At 36.6% G+C, this 20972-nt stretch overlaps 1 protein-coding gene across 8 annotated transcripts in view; it reads left to right on the forward strand.

The window, feature by feature from the left end:
- mta3 (metastasis associated 1 family, member 3) overlaps positions 1-20972 on the forward strand; it is a 65030-nt gene that overhangs the window by 13704 nt on the left and 30354 nt on the right. For all 8 annotated transcript variants that reach the window (XM_073917258.1, XM_073917262.1, XM_073917261.1 and 5 more), the window contains 5 exon segments: positions 2342-2405; positions 2480-2597; positions 14187-14289; positions 17494-17593; positions 17692-17880. In XM_073917258.1, coding sequence (XP_073773359.1) covers positions 2342-2405; positions 2480-2597; positions 14187-14289; positions 17494-17593; positions 17692-17880 — 574 coding nt within the window.

Consider the following 20972-nt stretch of genomic DNA (forward strand, 5'->3'; position numbering starts at 1 on the left):
CCCAATGCCAGTTTAGCTAATTATATTTTAGCAGCCTTTGTTTCCTTGGTGAAGTCTCTTTAAGTATGCGTCCGTGACTGAAAGGTGACCTCCAGTGGATAGTAACAGCCTCCGAAATAAGATGCAGATTCAGAGTTCCACATGAGGTAGTAATTATTTAGCAAATAATTTAAATATTAAGACTGTCACTGAGCACAATTTATGGTGTCGTTCAGCTGCAAGAAACAAAATGTAAATGTCAGGTGTTGGTTGGGACATAAACTCAAAATAAATTTTTATTAAATCCCCAATTTAAGCTTTACTTCATTTTAATTGCTATTTGTAATTGAATCAATGTAGGTTGGTTTGTTTGGCCCCGGTTAGATGTTTACGTTAATGTGGATGATGGTGGTGGGTAAACAGAGATGGAAAGAATAGGATTGTCAGATTGTACACCACTTCCAGAAGCTGCTGTAAAAAACATATTGCTGTGATGTTGGTAATGTGGTCGACCACATGGCCACATATCTACAAAAGAAATGTCCACCTGGCACCATCTTAAACATTACTAGACATGTTTTTGAAGCATTAATCAGGCCTGTCAATCTGAAATCATAAGTTTGGTTTAAAGGTAAAAAAAAACACATGCACACAATGATCTATTCCCAGTCACGATTTTAACTTTAGTTTTAAAGTTGTTTTTTTGTTTTTTAATTTTGACATTGACACAAAAAATGGCTGAAGTTTGAGTTTTCCTTTTCCAACCAGTCACAATTAATTTAACATTTTAATTTTTTTTTTTTTCAAAATACATGAGATATTTTTGCATTAAGTTACTTTGTTTGTAAATTATGGTGTATCAATCCCTTCTTAAAGGGACAGTTAACCTCAAAATGAAAATAACCTCATCATTAACTCTCTTTCATGTGGTTTTTAACATATGAGTTTATTTCTTCTGTTTATTTCTTCACAAAAGAACATATTTTGAAAAGGTGCTGGTTGGAAAAATGCTGGTTAAAGATATTTTGGAAAACACTGGATGTTTATTTTCATTGTAGGGGAAAAATTACTATGGAAGACAATGGGTCAACCAGGATTCTTCTAAATAAATTCCTTTGTGTTTTACAAAAAAAGAAACAGCAAAATAACATAATGAGTAAAATAATGGCAGAGATTTCATTTTGGGGTGTTTTACGTGACATTTTTACTAAAGATTAAATTATTGTAATACATTTGAGCAAGGCATCGTTGATCCCTGGATGAGAACCACTGCCATAAAATTTCATTAGTCTCATATTGCATTGTTCTTATTGGTGCTGATGTCATATGATTTATATATGATATTAGTATACGTGTTAGCTTTTGTTAGTGCTTTTATGTTTTAGTTCTCAGAAATATTTGTAAAGGAAACACAGGCCCTATAAGTGCCATTTGCATATATTTCAATAAATATGGAAAGCGAGTGCATGTTTTTACCTAAATTAATATTGGATATTTTTAAATGTGTGTGCTTGTAAAACAATATAATTTGCACAAAGAATTTATGGGGTTCTTCTCTAAAGAAGATGTTACTCCACCCCATTTACAGTGTCATTATGGAGGTTTTACATTATAACTAACATAGTTCAAACCATGGATCTGCGACAGAGAAACTACGGGTTTTGGGAAACACTCGTTGCTAGTTTATCATTCTTTTCCCAAATGATGCATCGTACTGTGATAGTTTAGCTGTGAGTTATGTCGATGTTTGGGAAACGCACTCCAGAATGGCTTTTAAAGAACACAAAAACTATTATTTTAAAGGATTCTTTTCCTATTTTTATGCATTTATTATTTGTATATTCTAACTCTATAAACAAAAAGCATCATTTTGTTTTATTTTGGCAAACTGTTTCTTTAGATGAGCAGTTTGTAGCTTTGAACACCACACTTTGAGAGAAGCTTCTGCGGCAGTGAGGCTTGTCTGTAGACGTGGCAATGTTCCTGATTAAAAGCTCTTTCAGAGGAGCAGCTAGTGATTAGCATCCGCTTTTCCACTGTCTAGTAGTCCCATAATGTTTTTGTTCAGCGCTCCCTCATTGTCTTGTGCCTGGCCTTATCTGTTTCCTCTCGCTGCCCTTTCTCCTTTAATTTCCTGAATTTTATTATAGTCCTCTCGCCCATCTGCTCTTTTCTCACCTTTCCATCTTTGCTCATGTCACCATCACACACTCACACATTCTTGTGCAATCTTGCACCTAGTATCTCTCCCGTTTTACTGCGCGACGTATTAGAGGACCCGTGGAGACAGCTGGATGCGGAACACAGCACATGAGGCTGAGGGTTTTAATCACTTATTATCTTTTTTTTCTGTTGGAAATAGGGGGAAGTGCAGCGTGGCCCTCCTTAACGAGACAGAAGTTGTGCTCTCCTACCTAGAGAAAGAGGTGTGTTTTTGTTTTCAATGCTATTTTATATCTTGTTGATTGGATGTCTAATTCGAGTTTTCATTCCTTCTCAGGACACATTTTTTTACTCATTGGTGTACGACCCAACACAGAAGACGCTATTGGCGGACAAGGGGGAGATTCGCGTTGGTCCACGTTTTCAGGCTGATGTCCCTGAAATGCTACAGGAAGGTTAGTGTTAGGACTGCACAATTTATTGTTTCAGCATTGATATTGCAATGTGATCATATACAATAGTCACTTCGTTCGCAGGATATGCAATGTCGAGTGTGGATTATAATTTATTGTTTGCATGTGTTTTTGAGGCCTGTGACTATATGAGGGTTTCAAAAGCATTCAGGCATAAGAAACTACCATTTGGAAGACTATGCAGTACTGTTTTACGTTTCAATTATTGCTCCAGAATACTCTTAGACTTCTCAGAAAACAACTTCATTTGTGTCATTTTGTTTATTGCATTCATCTATGCTTGTAAATCGATTTCCCTCCACAAAAAATGCTTGCAGTTGAAGGTTAACATTTTTAACTTTATCATAATTGTAAATATTCAACATAAAATGCTAAAGAAAAAAAGTTGCCATTTAAAGATCAAATTCACAAGCTCTATTTATAATTGCATACAAGACTTTTATAATAGTAATATAAATTACACATTTTTTTTTTTAGAATTACAGTGAAAGGAAACTACAGTGAAATTAACTCTTATTTAATGATCGTTAAAAGGGAGACCTTTTCTAAAATTATATATTTTTTAATGAACATGCATTCAGAGGTTTATTCATTTTTTTTGTCATATCAGTTCATCATAAATAGTCTAATGCACTAAGCGAGTTTTGTAAGTGTTTATTTACAGTCATGAATGTTTATGCGGAAACAGACAACATTGGATTTCAATATTAGATAAGTAACAGTCATAGATATTTACATTGTAAATATCCATGTGTAACAATTGCTTTCATATGCGTGTCTTCTCCATTAATTGTGTTATCCATTACTTCTCACTCTGAGAAATACAAGGTGTGGCGCACAGTTTCAAATACGCGTGTCTTGCGGTGACTGCAGCAGGCGTGTTGGTGCGTCCGTGTTTTTAAATTTAATGAAATTTTACTTGATAAAAGCACAACATTTCTCTTGAGTTCTCCTCTACTCACTGCATGTTGTTTGTGCGTTTCTATTGCAATGTGGGGGGAATTATGGGAGCCCAGAGAGGAGTGTCATGAAAACCAATTTTCATTCAAACAAATTGTTGTGAACTTCACACTGGAGTTAATCGATAAAATCGATTTATTGTTCAACCCTAATGTTTGTTAGGGTTGTTTATTCTTATTATTGTTTATTGTGTTTTATGCAAATGCATTCCCATACAGAACCATCCCATGATCTTTCCAAACAGAGCTATTAAAGCCTTATGGTGAAGTTGCCGTTTTGCAATATATATTGCAGGAAAACATCTCCAATATTGTGCAGCCCTATTTTGTGTGCTGTGTTTATGATAGGTATTGGTATGTTTTCAATTCTGTTGATATTTAACTCTTTTTGTGACTAGCTCAAACAAAGTGAACAAGTCAGAGTTGTTTTTTTTTTTTTTTGTGGCTGGTGGAGCAAGTGTGTTAAAATGTATTCTGAAAACTTACTAGGGCATAAATGCTATTAAGAATTTAACACAGGGTTGCATAAATGGCCTGCACTATTAAACAAAATGGGTCTAGTCCTGGTTTAAATTGAGAATACAATAAACTGTGTTTATCATCACTTTATTTACACTCACTAGTCACTTTATTTAGGTACACCTGTCCAACTGCTCGTTAATGTAAATTTCTAATAAGCCAATGACATGGCAGCAACTCAATGCATTTAGGCATGTAGACATGGTCAAGACAATCTGCTGCAGTTTAAACCGAGCATCAGAATGAAGAAGAAAGGTGATTTAAGTGACTTTGAACGTGGCATGGTTGTTGTAGCCAGTTAGGCTGGTCTGAGTATTTCAGAAACTGCTGATCTACTGGGATTTTCATGCACAACTATCTCTAGGGTTTACAGAGAATGGTCTGAAAAAGAGAAAATATTCAGTGAGCGGCAGTTCTGTGGGCGCAAATGCCTTGTTGATGCCAGAGGTCAGAGGAGAATGGCCAGACTGGTATGAGCTTTTAGAAAGGCAAAAGTAACTCAAATAACCACTCGTTACAACCGAGGTGTGCAAAGGAGCATCTCTGTATGCACAACACGTCCAACCTTGAGGCGGATGAGCTACAGCAGCAAAAGACCACACCAGGTGCCACTCCTGTCAGCTGTCAACAGGAAATTTAGGCTTCAATTCACACAGGTTCACCAAAATTGGACAATAGATGATTGGAAAAGCGTTGCCTGGTCTGATGAGTCTCAATTTCTGCTGCGACATTCAGAATGTAAACATGAAAGCATGGATCCATCCTGCCTTCACCTTCAGTGTAATTGTGCAATGAATATTTTCTTGGCACACTTTGCATCCATTAGTACCAAATGAGCATCGTGTCAACGCCACAGTCTTCCTGTGTATTGTTGCTGAGCATGTCCATCCTTTCATGACGACAGTGTACCTATCTTCTAATGGCTACTTCCTGCAGGATAGCGCACCATGTCATAAAGCGCAAATCATTTCAGTCTGGGGATTTGCATCATGGATGTGCAGCCCACAATTTTGCAGCAACTGCATGATGCAATCATATTGATATGGACCAAAATCTCTGAGAAATATTTCCAGTACTTTGTTGAATCTATGCCTTGTAGCATTAAGGCAGTTCCGAAGGCAAAAGTGGATCCAACCTGGTACTTGTAAGGTGTACCTAATAAAGTGGCCGGTAAGTGTATATCACAGTGTACAATAAAATCTTTACTTTAATCTTTTTGGAGATTTAAGTTTAGGATGACCATTGATTTAGTTTTTTTGTTTTTAAATGTAAGTATTTTTTTTTCTGTCATAAGCACATTGCAGCTGTGCATTTGCACCGTTCATTGCTTGCTTTTAGAATCTGATTGCTGAGAGCCTTTTGATATGTGCTGCAAGTAAGGCTCAATAGCAGATTATGATGGTTGCTATTAAAGTGAAGTTGAATCAAAGTGTTGATTGCAGAATTACATTTAAATCATCTCTCATTGCATCAGATATTTCTTTTACTTTTTTGCAGCATTAACATTACAAGCAAGCATGTTTCTTGCATGTAACAGACAATCAGGGGATTTTAGATTAGTCATCAGTGATGAAGAAATCCACTCACTGAACTGCGCAGTATTGAAATCTCTCTTTTCGTCAACAACAAAGTTCAGATGCAAAGTACAAAAGATTCATTTTGCAGTGTATTTTTTTCTTGGAGTGTGATTTGCACTGTAGGCAGTATTTGGATCTCAGCTGGAAGTCAGCATTGAGTTGTGGTGAAGCCTATATGATATATAAAGCTTATATTTGATGTTCTTCTTTGCAAAGAGCAATAAGAAAAAAAGCTTGATGAAATGTAGAGCTGTGGCAAAAAATCATTTGAGAAATCGATTCTGTGTTGATGCCGAGATTTTTAAAACGCATCTCTATTCCCTCTTGAATTTACTTTTAAGTTTAGTTTTTACCAGCGGATGGCGCTGTATGCTTTGGAAACTGTTGCACTCTACTTGCATCCAATTACTTGCAAATACCACTTAAACCTAAAATATTAATTATAAAGTTAGGAAATGTTTTAGTGAGCTGTTTTCATAACCTTATGATCTTAAAGGCAGCTTTCATGACTTTAATTTGACAATCAACTTCGAACTAAACGATGAAAACAAAAAACAATTACTTTTAAATGTTTTCAGTGTTTCAATTAATGTCATATGCTATTTCACGCAAGTTTTTAAAGCTATTTTATGAATCAGTGGCCCACAATTGTTGTAAAAATGCTATGTACATAACAGTTTGTTTGCAAGTTTTTTGCAAGGCGCTGTATGGTTTGCAAACAGTCATACTCTGTTTGCATCCAGTTACTTAAAATACCACTTTAACATAAACATTTCCTAACTTTCTAATTAGTATTAATTTCAAGTCTTTCAGTGAGCTGTTTTCATTAATCTTGTGACTTTAAAGGCAACTGGCATGACTTTCATTTAAGAATCCACTTCGAACGAAACGGAAAAAAAAGGTAATAACAGCATTGCCAATCAATGTCATATGCTATTTTTCAGACAAAATTTTAAAGATATGTGATGATAATGTTATCAATGGCCAACAAAAATTAATTGTTGTAAAAAAGCTACGTAACTAACAGTTCTTTGTTCGCAAAATTTTGAAAATGCATCTCTATTCCCACTTGAATCTACTCTGACTTTAGTTTTTACCAGCAGATGGCGCTGTATACTTTACAAACAGTTGCGCACTACATTTTAAATATTTTTTTATGAGCTATTTTTTAAGCTATTTGAAGTATTTTATCAAAGGCCAACTAATATTAACTTTTGCAAAGATGCATTGTAAATAACAGTTTTTTGTTCAAGATGTTGAAAATTCATCTTCATTCCCTCTCGAATCAGTTTTGTTTTAACCAGCCGATGGCGCTGTATGCTTTGCAAACAGTTGCAATCTGCTTGCATCCTGTTACTTAAAATACCGCTTGAATATAAAATTAATAATATTATGACGTTCAGAAATGTTCAAGTGTTTTAGTGAGCTGTTTTCATTAATCTCGTGACCTAAAGGCAACTTGCATGACTTTCATTTGAGAATCGACTTCAAACAATCAACAATGAAAAATTAACAATAAATTTTACATTTCTTTCTTAATTAAAGCCATATGCTATTTATCAGGCAAGCTTTCAAAGGAAGAGTATTTTATCGATTACCCATAAAAAAGAGATGTTGTAAAAATGATATGTATACAGTAGTTCTTTGTTTGCAATTTAAAAATCCAAAGTCCCGGTCTTTTTCTATTTACCACCATAAAGAGTTTTTATCTGTCTTACAGGTGCAGAGTGTAGTACTGCTCAACATTTTGGCCAAAAATTAGGAGACATAAGACAAAACCTGAGTGGTATTTCTTAGATGTCAGCTCGTTATGTCTCTTGGACTGTAGACCTGACCAGATTTAAGATTAAGTTACACTCATTGCTTTTTGCGAAGTGTCTATGGTTTGGAGCTGGTAGGTGATTTACTTTGTTTCTTAGCAGTAAAGTTTTTTTGGCTTAGGAAGTAGTAGTCTTAGACTTGTGTTGCGGTGTTCAAATTTTACGAGTTTGGATAGTGCGCATCGAAGCATCACAAGGAAACTGGCACATTTACAATATTGCAGTGTTCTACCAGCCAAGTGTGAAATTGCTCTTCTGACAGTCTGTGACCTTACTATTACCCATACTATAAATCTTTGACCCTGGTCATCTCTCGCAAACCTAAAAATTGTTCAGTCAACAGCTCTCTGTATCTTTCATACTGATGAACGATGTGAAGGAAGAACTTTTCAGATCTAGATTTCGACCTGCCTTTTAGGTAAACTTTTCCATCTATATTGGCAACAGCATCAACTTTTAAATTATAATTAAAGGGATAGAGCACCCAAAAATGAAAACCGTTATCATTTACTTATCTTAAAGGGCCATGAAACCCCACCCTGTCTTAGCTGGGTGTTTTCGCAATTCTAGTTTGAAAAAAAGTCAAGAAGCATAGTTTAGGTCGAAGTGTTGAGTGGCAAAAGAGGGAAGGGTTTGCATGAAAAGGAGTTTCAATACATGCACTACAGCTGATTTTCACAGAGGCAACACAAACACAGGGGAGATAAACAGTGACTACGTTTACATGGACATCAGTAATCAAATTATTTGCCTTAATTTGAATAAGACAATAATATGATTAAGTTGTTTACATGAGTTGCATTTTGAATGTTCCCTTCATGATCCTGTTTTACATATTATAGCACATAATTCTATTTACCTCGTTGCTTCATCACGCTATCCACATTTCCTCCGGAGTTTCATGTCATTATAGGTGTTTCTTTCTTAATTCGTTGACTTTAACTGCAGTTTGGCACTTTCACTTTCATTTAGGAACATGTCATACAAATGCCCCCTGTGTCAAACACGATATTGGATGAGAGTATGAACTGAAGGAAGAGTGTAGTTTTAATGCAACTTTTGATACCGCACGCCGCATAGGAGAACAAAATCCTCCACATTTCTCAGTAGATGAAAAGACTTGGTAGGTGCAGAGAATACCGTCAAATAGGCTTGTGCGGTATCCAAATTTTGATACCGTCAAACCGCCTCCATATTTTACCTCGGTATCTGGTATTACCGGCATAATAAAAAAAATTATGACGTAAGGCTCAGACAGCGTCACCAAACTGTTGGCTTGAGCCTAAACCATTCAGAAACCTAATAGCTTCTATGCGACCTTATGGCTCGTTTCCACTGACTGGTATAGTACTGTACAGTTCGGGTCGGTACGGGTCACCTTTATCAGGCTTGCATTTCCACTACCAAGGGTACCCTTTTGGTGGGCGTGGTGTAGTTTCAGTCGACGTCATTTTCGCTCGAGAAAATGTCTACAATAAAGCTGCACAGGTCGTTCACATCATATGAAAAGCACTTCTCACAAAACAGATGCTTTACACACATAAATACTTGTGTATAAATGTTTATTACTAACTTTTCTATAAACAGGAGTTGATTATAACTGCAGATCAATGACGGTGCGAAATAGCCTACTGTAACGTCTATAATTATATTAAATGCATAAATAAATGAACATATATGAACACATACAGACCCTTACAGTCTCCGATATGTTACCAACTACGGAAGAACTACACAAAGCAGACATTTCGTTGTTAATTAGGTTCAAAACAACACAAAGTATAGCCTACAGTCAGAGTAAACCTCTCATCTGTGTCTGCAGCACATGAAGCCTCTGTTAGAGAGTCATTCCATCATTCCCAGTTCATATTAGTCCAAAAGGTGATAATAAAGATTAAAACAAGGCAGTTTGTTCACGTTTGCTGAAGAAATAACGTGCTCCTTCGCTTCGCCTTTTTTCCCGCGCTCCACTCTCGCACTTGTCCTTTTCTTTCTGAATGTGTCATTCTCACGTTTGTCAGCTTCTCACAGGATCGGGTTTCCAAAGCTTGTCAATAATCAAGTGCATGTTATTATTATCAGATCAAGAAGTTTGCGAGCGCAAAAAAAAAAGCGAAACCACTCGGGCTTCAAACTGGCTCGTTAAAAACTACGCGGCACAGGGAGAATCTGCTCTTCTCCATGGCTTTGTGGCTGTTTATCATGACGACGACAGGGTTTGTTTGCAGGATCGACCATGGCTGCATATGTATTTATAATTCCGCTGTAATCTCTCGCTGTGTATTTCAAACATGGCGGGTCCTTTGTTTACATTCTGGCTTGTTGAGTCTACGAATGACGTATCTCTGTAAACCAATAGTGTTCAGCTGCGCGTGTAGCTCCAGCTGCAGTTTGGGACCCTTTCGAAAGGGTCCCGAAAAAGTGGTACGGTACGGTTTGGTTTGGTACGTCTTTTGACAGTGGAAACGGCCATAAAAGCGTACCGTACCATACCAATCAGTGGAAATGGGCCATTAGGCTCGTGGTCAGAAAGAGAGAGAGAGAGAGCACCAAGCGACGCACAGCATCTCTCTCTCTCTCTCTCTCTCTCTCTCTCTCTTACACAAACACACACACATCTCTCCCGCGATTTATTCAGAAATTTGCTCCCAAACCGTTGGAAATCTGGCCGGCTCCCGCGGTACTGCAGCGGGAATGCAGAGAGCTGTAATCGGGCCATAAAGATTATACCCGATAAGTCCCGCGTCCGACAGGTACATTTGGATTGACAGCTTTATAAAGCCTGAACCCGTTTACAGCCCGACATTATTCAAATGTGCTCATGCACACAGCTGTAATGCATTTTTTCAATAATGAGTCATTTATATGTTTTAACATAATCTATTTGCAACAAACGTAGACTATAGGCCACTTGAAAGTTGGAACAAAGAAATAAAATAAGTCCTCTGTAACATCGTAACATCTCAACACTGTAAATAGGTCTAGGTACATGCACTTAGCCTTTAAATTGGCCAACACACCAATGAAAAGAAATCTTGATTAACAAGTCAAATTAAAATAAACTCTAAATGATGACGGGTATTTTGGCAATAACGAAATTATGATAAAGGCTCTGCAAGATTTGTGTCTCCACTTCTCTTCACAATCTGGCATTAAGGCGGCGGTGAAGCTGAGTATTAAAAGAATAATGCCACCATTAGCCTGTATACTCTGTCTACATTATGATTATATGGTTTAATTAATATTTATTTATAATTTAAAAACCCTTTACTCACCAAGATTAGGCTACGTGTGTTTGTTTGTGGAGGAACATTATTAAATCCACTGGCTTTAGCGCAGTCTTGCACTCATGGTGCGTCCAGCAGAACTGAACACCCTTTCCTGCAGCTACAGGCCGAGATGCAGAGTTCTGATCTGGCTGATTTTGCAGGTTTTGAGTAGGATTGATTGTTCATCTTCTACCAGTCAGGAACATCCAATTAATTTTCCATGACAGCAGTTTCAGTGTAGCGAGTGGCCTCGTCTTTTTACCTGTCAGCTTGCGGTTTAGGGCTCTACCGTAATACGCAGTGTATTAGCGACCGCCGAAATACCTGACTGGAATGACCGCTCCTTCTGAACTAGTGACTGGCTTGACCGCCAACAAAATTAGGTTTTTTTTACTACATCGTCATCATTTGTTTCACCTTTGCAGGGATGGATTTTAATGCAGGGATTTTGATTTTTTTCTGGTCTCGCCGGGTTCGGGCAAAGATCTTCAGCTCTAATGCAGACCTCTCGTTCATATTAACCACGTCTTCCTTCTGTTCAGTCGAAACCGGAAATACTGCCAAACTGCAGGAAACTTTGGAGCACGACTCGTCACGTCACCACTCTCCCTCTCTCCCTCTCCCTCTCTCTCTCTCCTCCACACTGTCCCGTGATGACAACCACACATACGTTTTTGTAGGCATTAATAAAGAATATTTTATGACGGTATAACGGTATTGAAACTGACACCGTTGCTATTTTTAGATCCCGCGGTATACCATAATGCCGTAGTACCCCCCAAGCCTCCGTCAAACAGCCATGTGTGTATAGACTATCCTGTCACAGAGTGCGGCAAAAAATCATACACAGCAAAAATCGTACACAACGATAATAGTTTGATTAAGGTGTTTTCATGTTTACATTTAGAAAGCAGCATTTACAGCAAATCTTTGTCCTAAACATTGTAGTGATATTACTGTAAACTTAGTAACTTAGTAAACTTAGTTTAATCATTTTGACTAAGGTATGTCTTTAAAAACTGAAAGAGTCCTGCTGATGATACTAATTTTGCCACCTAAAACATAAAGAACATCGATAACACTATTACCAAATCTGTAGAGACAGGACAATCAACACTAGGATGCAACGATTATAGATTTTGGTTGTACGATTATAGTCTGAGAAATAATCACAGTTTCACGGTTATCACAAATATCATGCAATCATTATTTTCAATTCCACTAGTTTAGAATAAGATGAAAACTTCTTATATTTTACAGTGTTATTTATTGCCGCTCAGTAACTGATCAATAAAGCACAAAATAATATAAAAAACTAACAAAAGTAAATTTCTCTCTTTGTGCTAAAAAATAAGGGAATGTTTTTGACATTTAAACAGAAATAATTTTACACTGTAAATAAATGACAGAACAATAAATAAATAAAAATAAGAATAAATAAAAAAACAGTATTTGCCTAATGCAGGGCTTGAAATTGCCGGTGCTCCCAACTATAAAAATGTTGAAGCACCAGAAAAAAATTCACCTCTGCAACTTGTCAATTGAGACTTGATCAGGACTAACAAAAAACTGAAACCACTATCTAACTAATGCTGTGATGACTTGAAAGTGAATGTCTAATAATTATAAAATATTAATGATGACGAAGATGACAATAATATTAACAATGAATAACATTTCTCATCATCATTTTACCTTGAATGAGAGTTAACTGCTATAAAAAGTCCTACTGCTACTTTATGAAAAATAAATCTATGGTTTGCATAAAAAATGAAGCATTGCAGCAAGAAATGTTTATTTTGCACTATTGTTTTTATATGCATGTCAATTTAATAAACAAAAAGAATGGACAAAAGAAAGGAAGAAAAGTCTTACTTGTGCGCCTCTTTAAAAGTTTTGGTTTCGGTTTGTGTCATTTTAAATGCTCATTCTCGTTAACTGTGACTAATTACAGCTTGGTTAATAGTGAAATCGATTAATCGTTGCATCCCTAATCTACACAAACTGGAACCGTGTCTTTTTTTTTAAAAGAAGAGTGGCAAATCCGATTTCACCATTTCCAGATGCAAAAGCTCTCGGCTAAAAAATGTTCCTTACAAACACATTTTTGTCGCTTGTTTGCAGACTACTGTAATCGAGAGGGGTCTGGCTGCAGACCTGGTGCAATGCAATCTGGGCTGCATCCAATGCTTTTTAATGGGCTCACCTAACACCATCCCTAACTCAACCCGTCACAGTGACGTCACTAGCTCCATTTGAGTGCATCGTGTCTGTTATTGCATCGCTGAGTGATGCAGTCTTAGCTTGCATCATAAAGGCTGCATCCAGATACTATTGCTGTAATCTGCAGTCAAATGTAGGCCCACACACAGCAGTGCTTACATTTCTGGAAAATGGAAACAAAAACTTCATTATGGCACTTCGACAATTCTTCTTCTTCCACTTGTTTTAATCACGGTTGGCAACACAACGCGTTGTCTCTCAGCTGTCTAAACACTGTAACTGGTAAAAACAGTCTTCAAAGCTATATCATGAGTATTAATAAAGTTGTACCTTAATCACAATAGAGCGCACTGATTAGTTCGAACCAAGTCTTTCTCATGAATTAATGCTGGTAACTCCAAAGACGTCATGTTGTACCGGCCGGTACAGACATGCAGTCTTCTCGCTGGAATTTACACAATGATGTCATCATCGTGACGTAGCCTCAATTTATTTTCCAACTGGAAGAACAAATGTTTTCGAAACAACGCAAAAACAAACAATTTTAACTTTTTTTTTATTTTTACATTTTTATTTTATTTTATTATTTTTGTGAAATAATAGTGTTTTTAGCAGCGTGGGATACATATACTGTATGACTGTCAACATCTCAAAAATGTGTTTTGGTGTTTCCTGACCCTTTAAAGAGTTCCTGCTTCTGTTGAACACAAAACATTGTTGGAAACCAGCAGCCATCAACATCCGTAGTAGGAACCAAACACATATTGGAAGTTAATGGCTGCTATTTAAGCAGAATATGTCCTTTATTTGTTCAACAGAAGATATTCAAACAGGTTTGTGTGACTTATCTCTTTATATGGTTAAGAAAGAGGTTTGATTTGAACCGATGGATTTTGACCTTCTTATTTAGCATGTTATCTGTTCAGCATTTATGCTAGGCTGGATTAAGTGCTTTGCTCTTCATTCAAATGACAGCCGGGTGGGCTGATGATGATAATACCTGTCATCATCATCGTTCTTCATGATCTTGCTAAGCAGGCTGTCTTCCATCATTACCTTACGCCAGGTTTGATTTACATGTTAATTCCCATCGTTGCCACGGGAACAAGTTGCCTAGGTTGTCTTGACCGAAATGTGGAGAATGGCAGATTTTACTCACTGGTTTTTACAAAGCCAGCTCTGATAAACTTAAATGTTTCTTTAGGAGAAGCTGATGACAGAGACCAGTCCAAACTAGAGATGAAGATGTGGGATCCAGAGTGTCCGCTGACCAACAAACAGATCGACCAGTTTCTTGTGGTTGCCCGGTATGTCTTTGGAGCTTTCTATATATTTTATTTTTCTGTAGTTTTAATACACCAAATATACATTGCTCTGCATTATAACTGTTTTTATGCCTTGAGAATGTCTCTTTAAAGGGATATTCCACAAAAATTTGAAATTTCCTCTCAATTAACTCTAAACTGTTGATTTTGGAAAAAAGCAGCCATTGAGATCCATAGTTGGAACAAAAAATGCTATGGAAATCAATGTGTTTTTCTCCCAATGTTCCTCAGTATATCATCTTTGTGTTCAACAGAAGAAGTGGAAGATGAGTAAATGATGACAGAATTTTCACGTTGGGTTGATCCATTTCTTTAATCAGACATTGAAGTGTATTTTTGTATTTTGTCAGCATAAACTATATGTTGATGATTTGAAGCTGCTTATCTCTAAACCCATTTACTTGCCTCATACTTGTTTGGTTTCTATAGGTCTACTATACAAAGGTAATTGATATGGCTTTAGGAAAAATGTATTTTCCCACTCTGTGGAGCAAAATGGGCGAGATAACTGAAGTGTACTCAAATTGAATTGATTTGAAAGCTTGTATCCGCCTTTCCAATATCTCTGACAAATGGCAAGCGACAGACTGGAAGGCATTCATTTCGTATGGAGAGGAGCAGAGGAGATGCATGAAGCTCTAATCATATGTAAATTTGAGATTGAATTTGAGCTTTAGATGCATTGAAATATTTGGACTTCTTTGGCTAGATGGCTTGGATGTCATATTGGGATTTAACCCAAATTTGAACCCAAGGTTAGAATCACCTATATTTATTGACATCAAAAACAGTTGCGTTCCCCTACATTCTGATCCCTACCTTTATTTGAATTATAGTAATATTGAAGTGGTACGGTTCAAAATGGTGGAGTGGTGATGGGTTGTTTTTAAACAATTGATCGACTCGAGAATGATGAGTCCCTTTATGTAGTTATTCATTCATTTGCGGATGTGCACATTTGTGCAGGTGGGGTAGTAGATAAGTTCCTTTTTCGAATCTTCTATAGGGTTTGAGTCCTTTCTTCATCATGTGATAGACAGAAGCCAATCATATGCAGTCAGAGCTGGAAAAAGATTTAATCTGAGATTGAGTCCTCAGTTTTGAGTCACATCTTCACTTGCTTTCAATTGATGAATGAACGCCTCAAAAACACCAAAGACTCAAAAGATGAAGTAATCATGGGTCCTTTTAGCACAAACTGTGCTTTGGTTAAGCTTATATGGGACTGTCTATGTCACGTGAACGAACGACTCAAATTTAAAGACATGTCAGAAGAGGTAAGCCGAGCTAAAAGACAAAAGACCAAGATAAACAATTAATAGTTATTTTCCTTTCTCATAGCATTCTATTATGACTTTGTGGTGTGGTCAACGTGTTATGAAGCAACACGTAACATTCATTCATTCATTTTATTTTTGGCTTAGTTCCTTTATTAATCAGGGGTTGCCACAGCGGGATAAATCGTCAACTTCTCCAGCACGGATTATGCAGTGGATGCCCTTTCAGCTGCAACCCAGTACTGGGAAACTCCCATTAACACTCATTCACACCCACTACAGACAATTTAGCTTTCCAAATTCACCTATAGCGCATGTCTTTGTACTTGGAAACCCACGGGAATACAGGGAGAACATGCAAACTCCATACAGAAATGCCAACTGACCCAGCCAAGGTTCAAACCAGCGACCTTTTTGCTGTGAGGCAATAGCTCTACCCACTGCACCATTTTGGCAAATTGATAGATATCACTCGAAAAAAGATTTGTTTATCTCGATAAACTGGAATCAAAGGTCAGAGTTTGTAAAATGACCCAAACTTCCCATTACTACTCATTGCTTAACGCTATTGGTATACACTCATCACCAGTGTGTGCAACAGACCAGGGGAATAACAAAACTGGAGGTACAGTTGTTAAATACAGAGCCAAGACATGACACTATAATCAGGGTTCAATGCTAAAGATTTTTTCTACTGGTCCAATTGATCCAGTGGTTCAGATTTTTACATTCTTTGCACAAAATTGGACTCCACAAAATAAAAAAAATAAAAAAAAATAAAAAAAGATAGTAGCTATTTTCTAGCCACATATTTTAAATAATGTGTCAAAAATAACATGTGAATCTAGAATTTAAATATTTTAAAATGTTAACGAATCTTTAAAAGTATTTTATTGCAAAACAAAAGGTGGCTGACTTGCTAAACTGATGGCAATTAGTGCAAAACATCGCTTCATTTTTTTCGTTGTGTTGTACCCGATTAAATGTCTGCTTTCAAGATGTTAGAAACATGTTTTTTCTTAACCTCAAATTGTCGTGTTGCCATCATGTTGCCGTCTCTTTGCTGTACTGATTTGTACCAGGTTATGGAAAAAAATAACATTTAATCAGAAAAAAGGAATCGCAAAGCGTTATGGTGTTTCCGACATCACCGAGAAGGTAGCATTTAAAGGCTTAAACGCACAAACTGTTTCTCGATTCTAAGCCTGTATATGCACATAATTGACAAATCATCACAGACCAATTCAATTTTAGCGGCAAGACAACACTGACCCGATCAGGCCAGTAATGATCCTGTCCAGAGCATCTTATTCCGGCCTCGGCCATTGGGCAGTCCTTATTGTTGAGTCCTGTTTTATTAATACAGTGATGGTGCGCAGCAGTAAACCATGGTTGTCCTAAGCTCAAACAAACCTTGTTTTTTTGTGTGTTTTTTTTTATAACAAACAGCCACATACCAAGTAGCAAGAACAGGATCTGCTGTATTGTTTACAACTAGCTGGACCATTGGCCCGATGAAGCCCAACGGCTGACTGTCGGCTTGGTGTGTCCCGGCCTTTAAGGTGTAAAGGGTGTTGTGTAAACATACCGTTAGTAGTGTTTGAATGATCTCAATGTCTATTCTTATTACCAAAGAAACTCAAATATACTCCAAATCAATTAATTCGAGAGTTTGTGAATTTGCATCCAGCCACGAAATATGCATCTCATCCCAGTCCAAAAAATACATTTGCAATAAACGGATGCATCATGTTCCCCATGCTTTTTGTGAGCCCATCAGATCAGACCGGTGACCCCTTTTCGGGCTTTGACCCATGAGTTGGGAATCTCTGGTGTAGAAGCCACTGGAAAGTGTGTCAGCGAGGAAACCGATGGCATAATTAAATTTGCATGATGAAACTGTGTGCAGAGCGGTTGGTACGTTTGCCCGGGCGTTGGACTGCAGCAGCTCCGTCAGACAGCCCAGCTTACACATGAGCGCCGCGGCAGCCTCACGAGACATCACACTGGTACCCGTCCCATCAGCACCATCTGTCTCTCACTCTCTCTATATCCACCAGAGATGTGAAAACCCTGATTAATTCTTTTCCTGTCTGGCTTTCTGAAGTTTCACGCTATGGACACACTGCATCGGCACGGCTATGACCTGTCCAGTGCTCTCAGCGTTCTTGTTCCTCAAGGTGGGCCAGTCCTGTGCCGGGATGAGATGGAGGAGTGGAGCTCGTCAGAGGCCAATCTGTTTGAAGAGGCCCTGGAGAAATACGGCAAAGACTTCAACGATATACGGCAAGATTTTGTGAGTAAAATCAGAAAGTGACAGTTTACTGCATTGATTCACTGATGTAATTTTGCTAGCACTTTATTTTACAGTAGAGGGCGGTGTTTTTCAAAAGCATTGTAAGCCTAAGTTGACCTTACAATCATTGTCACTAGTACACGTCTGTGCACTTTTCATAGATATTACCTAGTGGGTAATAACTACGTACTCTATCTAAACCTACCCCTGTACCTAATCTTAACTTGCATATTACATTACTTTCTTACACAGTTAAGTACTTATTAATTTCACATTACATTATAAAGTGCATTATTTAAAAAAACAAACCTTATTATTTTTTAAAGAAATCTGTAAAGTTCTCCAAGAGATTAGTTGAACTTGAAATAAGGCCCATTTATATTGCCCATTAGAATGTTTCTCAATGTAGTTGTATTAATAATAATCATAACATACAAATAGCTATAATTATTATTCAAATTATATAATTATTAAGAAATAATCTGTTTTTTCTTCTGTTTTAATTTAAATAGTCATACAAGGAAAGTTGTCAAAAAAGAACTTAAAATAAGCTAAGAAATCATAAAAAGATAATTATAATTAAAGTTTCTTATAAGTTTCATTTAGATAGCCACATTGCAAGACTGAGATATTGCTTTTATAAAACAGTTTGACGAAATAGTTATATATATATATATATATATACACACACACACACAAAATACACATTCCTGTTATGCAAGTTCCATCTCACACTCAATACACTACAAATACTATAGTATAAATACAGCACTACAACATACAAAAGAGAGAGAGATCGACTTAGAATGTCATTTACCAGTTTCTTATCAGCTGTAGTTTGTAGTTTTACACTGCGTTTTTCTCCTCTAAGGGCTTATTTTGCTATTATTATGCGGTCTCTGTCACCAACCTGTGGATGGACAACATCATCTGTCTTTGCTCAGTATGACATAATGGATGCCGATTTGCTGTCCCTCCAAAATTATAAATATGAAAAATAGACACTATTTTTATAAAATTTTGTCATTGCTATCTAAACAACAACATTCTCACCTAAAAAAAGCCTCAAAATGTTGTCCAACAGCTGCAATATTTGTCAAATCCTTTGCTTGCCACTCATATGGGCGGAGTATTATACACAATTGAAGAGGCTGTATGAGTTTTGATATTGCAGAAAATTGTAGATTCGTAAACCAGATTGAACTGTTGTGTAAGCCTTTTTATGGCAAATTTTTACTTTAAAGTTACTTTTATTCAACCAGCAAGTTTGTTTTGAAAAGGATATGACACCTGGTGTCCTCTGAAAAATAAGAAGACTGTACAAGAGGCATCATTGTGGAAGACAGTATTTCTCAGCTTATGTTTACATTTGAACAAAACATTAAGAATTTGCCAGGGGTAATAATAATCGAACGTGACTGTATGTGTGTGTATTCACAGTGTTTTGTGTTTGATGTATAATTGTATTTCAATATATTTAAGTATACACAGTACAAATGTATACGTTATGTAAATACAAACCTTTATTTTGTATGCGACTATTCAAATTAATTATTTGACTGCATTACTAAAAGTCATGTAACTATTAAAATAAATTCTAAAAAATTAAAAATGGAATGATGGGAAGAAATAACTGAATTTTTTTAGGGTTCATACTGTGTCAAGAAAGATACATTTCATTGCTTTTATTTATAATCTTTGCTCACGACTTTGCCATGAGCTATTTTGTTACTTAACAGCCACAAAAGAGTTGCTGAAAGGTGAACCGAGAATCATTATGAAATCAAATCATGAGATGTCTAAATATGCTCACCCCTAGAAGAAAAAGATGTCTTGTGAGGCGCTGAAGGGCAAAATAAGGACAGTTTAAACAGGATAAGTGCTGCTGTTTAAAAAAAAAAACAAGCAAAATGAAACCGTTCAGAGCAGCAAAGCAAAAGTCCTTCAAATGACAGGATGGAGGAGCTGCAGCTTAGATGAAGTGAAGACATTATTTGAGGCTGAGCGATGGGAAGATTGGAGCAGCTGAAAGGATTTGGTTTTGGAGCGTGTTTCTTCTTGACCTAGCTTGAGCACATTTGATCTGCTCATTCAGAGACAAGGGTACTTATTTGTATGGGGGCTGGAGTGAGAGCTTTGGTGTTAGGTTGTGAACACGAGGAAAAGCTGTTTTCTATTGCTCTGAGAAATGGGGTTTCTATACTCTGGGGCTTTACTTCTCAAAATGAAATGAAAAAGTACAGCTCTTCTACTGAGCTATTTTGTTGAGCACAATAAGAACCACTTGTTCACAAATATCAGATTGATTTGGCAGGATGGGTCACAGTGAATGATGCACTGTTTTTTTTCTGCTCTTCTTTCTCAACTCTGTCTTAAAGCAGTCATCAGTAGCGATCGATTTATACTGGGATTAAATTGGCATGGGAGAGGATTTTTTTTTCTCAGAAAGTGCTAGTTATCACACCAGACTAAAACTCTTAGACTTTGCTGTTACATAGTGGAACAACTTTCCCAGTTTTATTTTTATTTTTTATTGGACTAAACCCGGCCCTGGATATGTGAAAAAAATTAGATGAGAAATGTTGTATTCAATCTTTTCATCATTTTTGTCCAATAAGCTTGATTTTGGAACTGATTAATCTGATCTGAGCTTAAATTATCACCTGAGAACCATATTATTGTCGATAATAATTTGTTTCTCAGTGAGCTGACGTTATTTTATACGGAGTATTCAATATGTCATAATTTTTTTTTTTCACGAAATATATTCTGAAGGAGCTGTAGACATTGAATTGAACCAAATTTTGGTTAAAACCCAAACAATAAAAATATAACAAAACAAACATAAACCTGAAAAACGAGTTGTGTAATAACAATGGAATTACACAAGAAAAAGTACTGAACTACTGAAATGTATTTAATACTTCATAAAAAGTATTTTTTATTGATGGCAGTTTAAAGACTTATCACATGTGGAGAAGTTACACATTGCTTAGGTGTTATTTTTAATTTTTAAACTGATTTTTTTTTTTTCAAAGCCTAAACAAAAATCTTGATGGTTCTGTGGGTGTCGTCTATCAAATCTGATTTTT

Source organism: Danio rerio, chromosome 12 (assembly GCF_049306965.1).
Source record: "Danio rerio strain Tuebingen ecotype United States chromosome 12, GRCz12tu, whole genome shotgun sequence".
Classification (NCBI taxonomy): domain Eukaryota; kingdom Metazoa; phylum Chordata; class Actinopteri; order Cypriniformes; family Danionidae; genus Danio; species Danio rerio.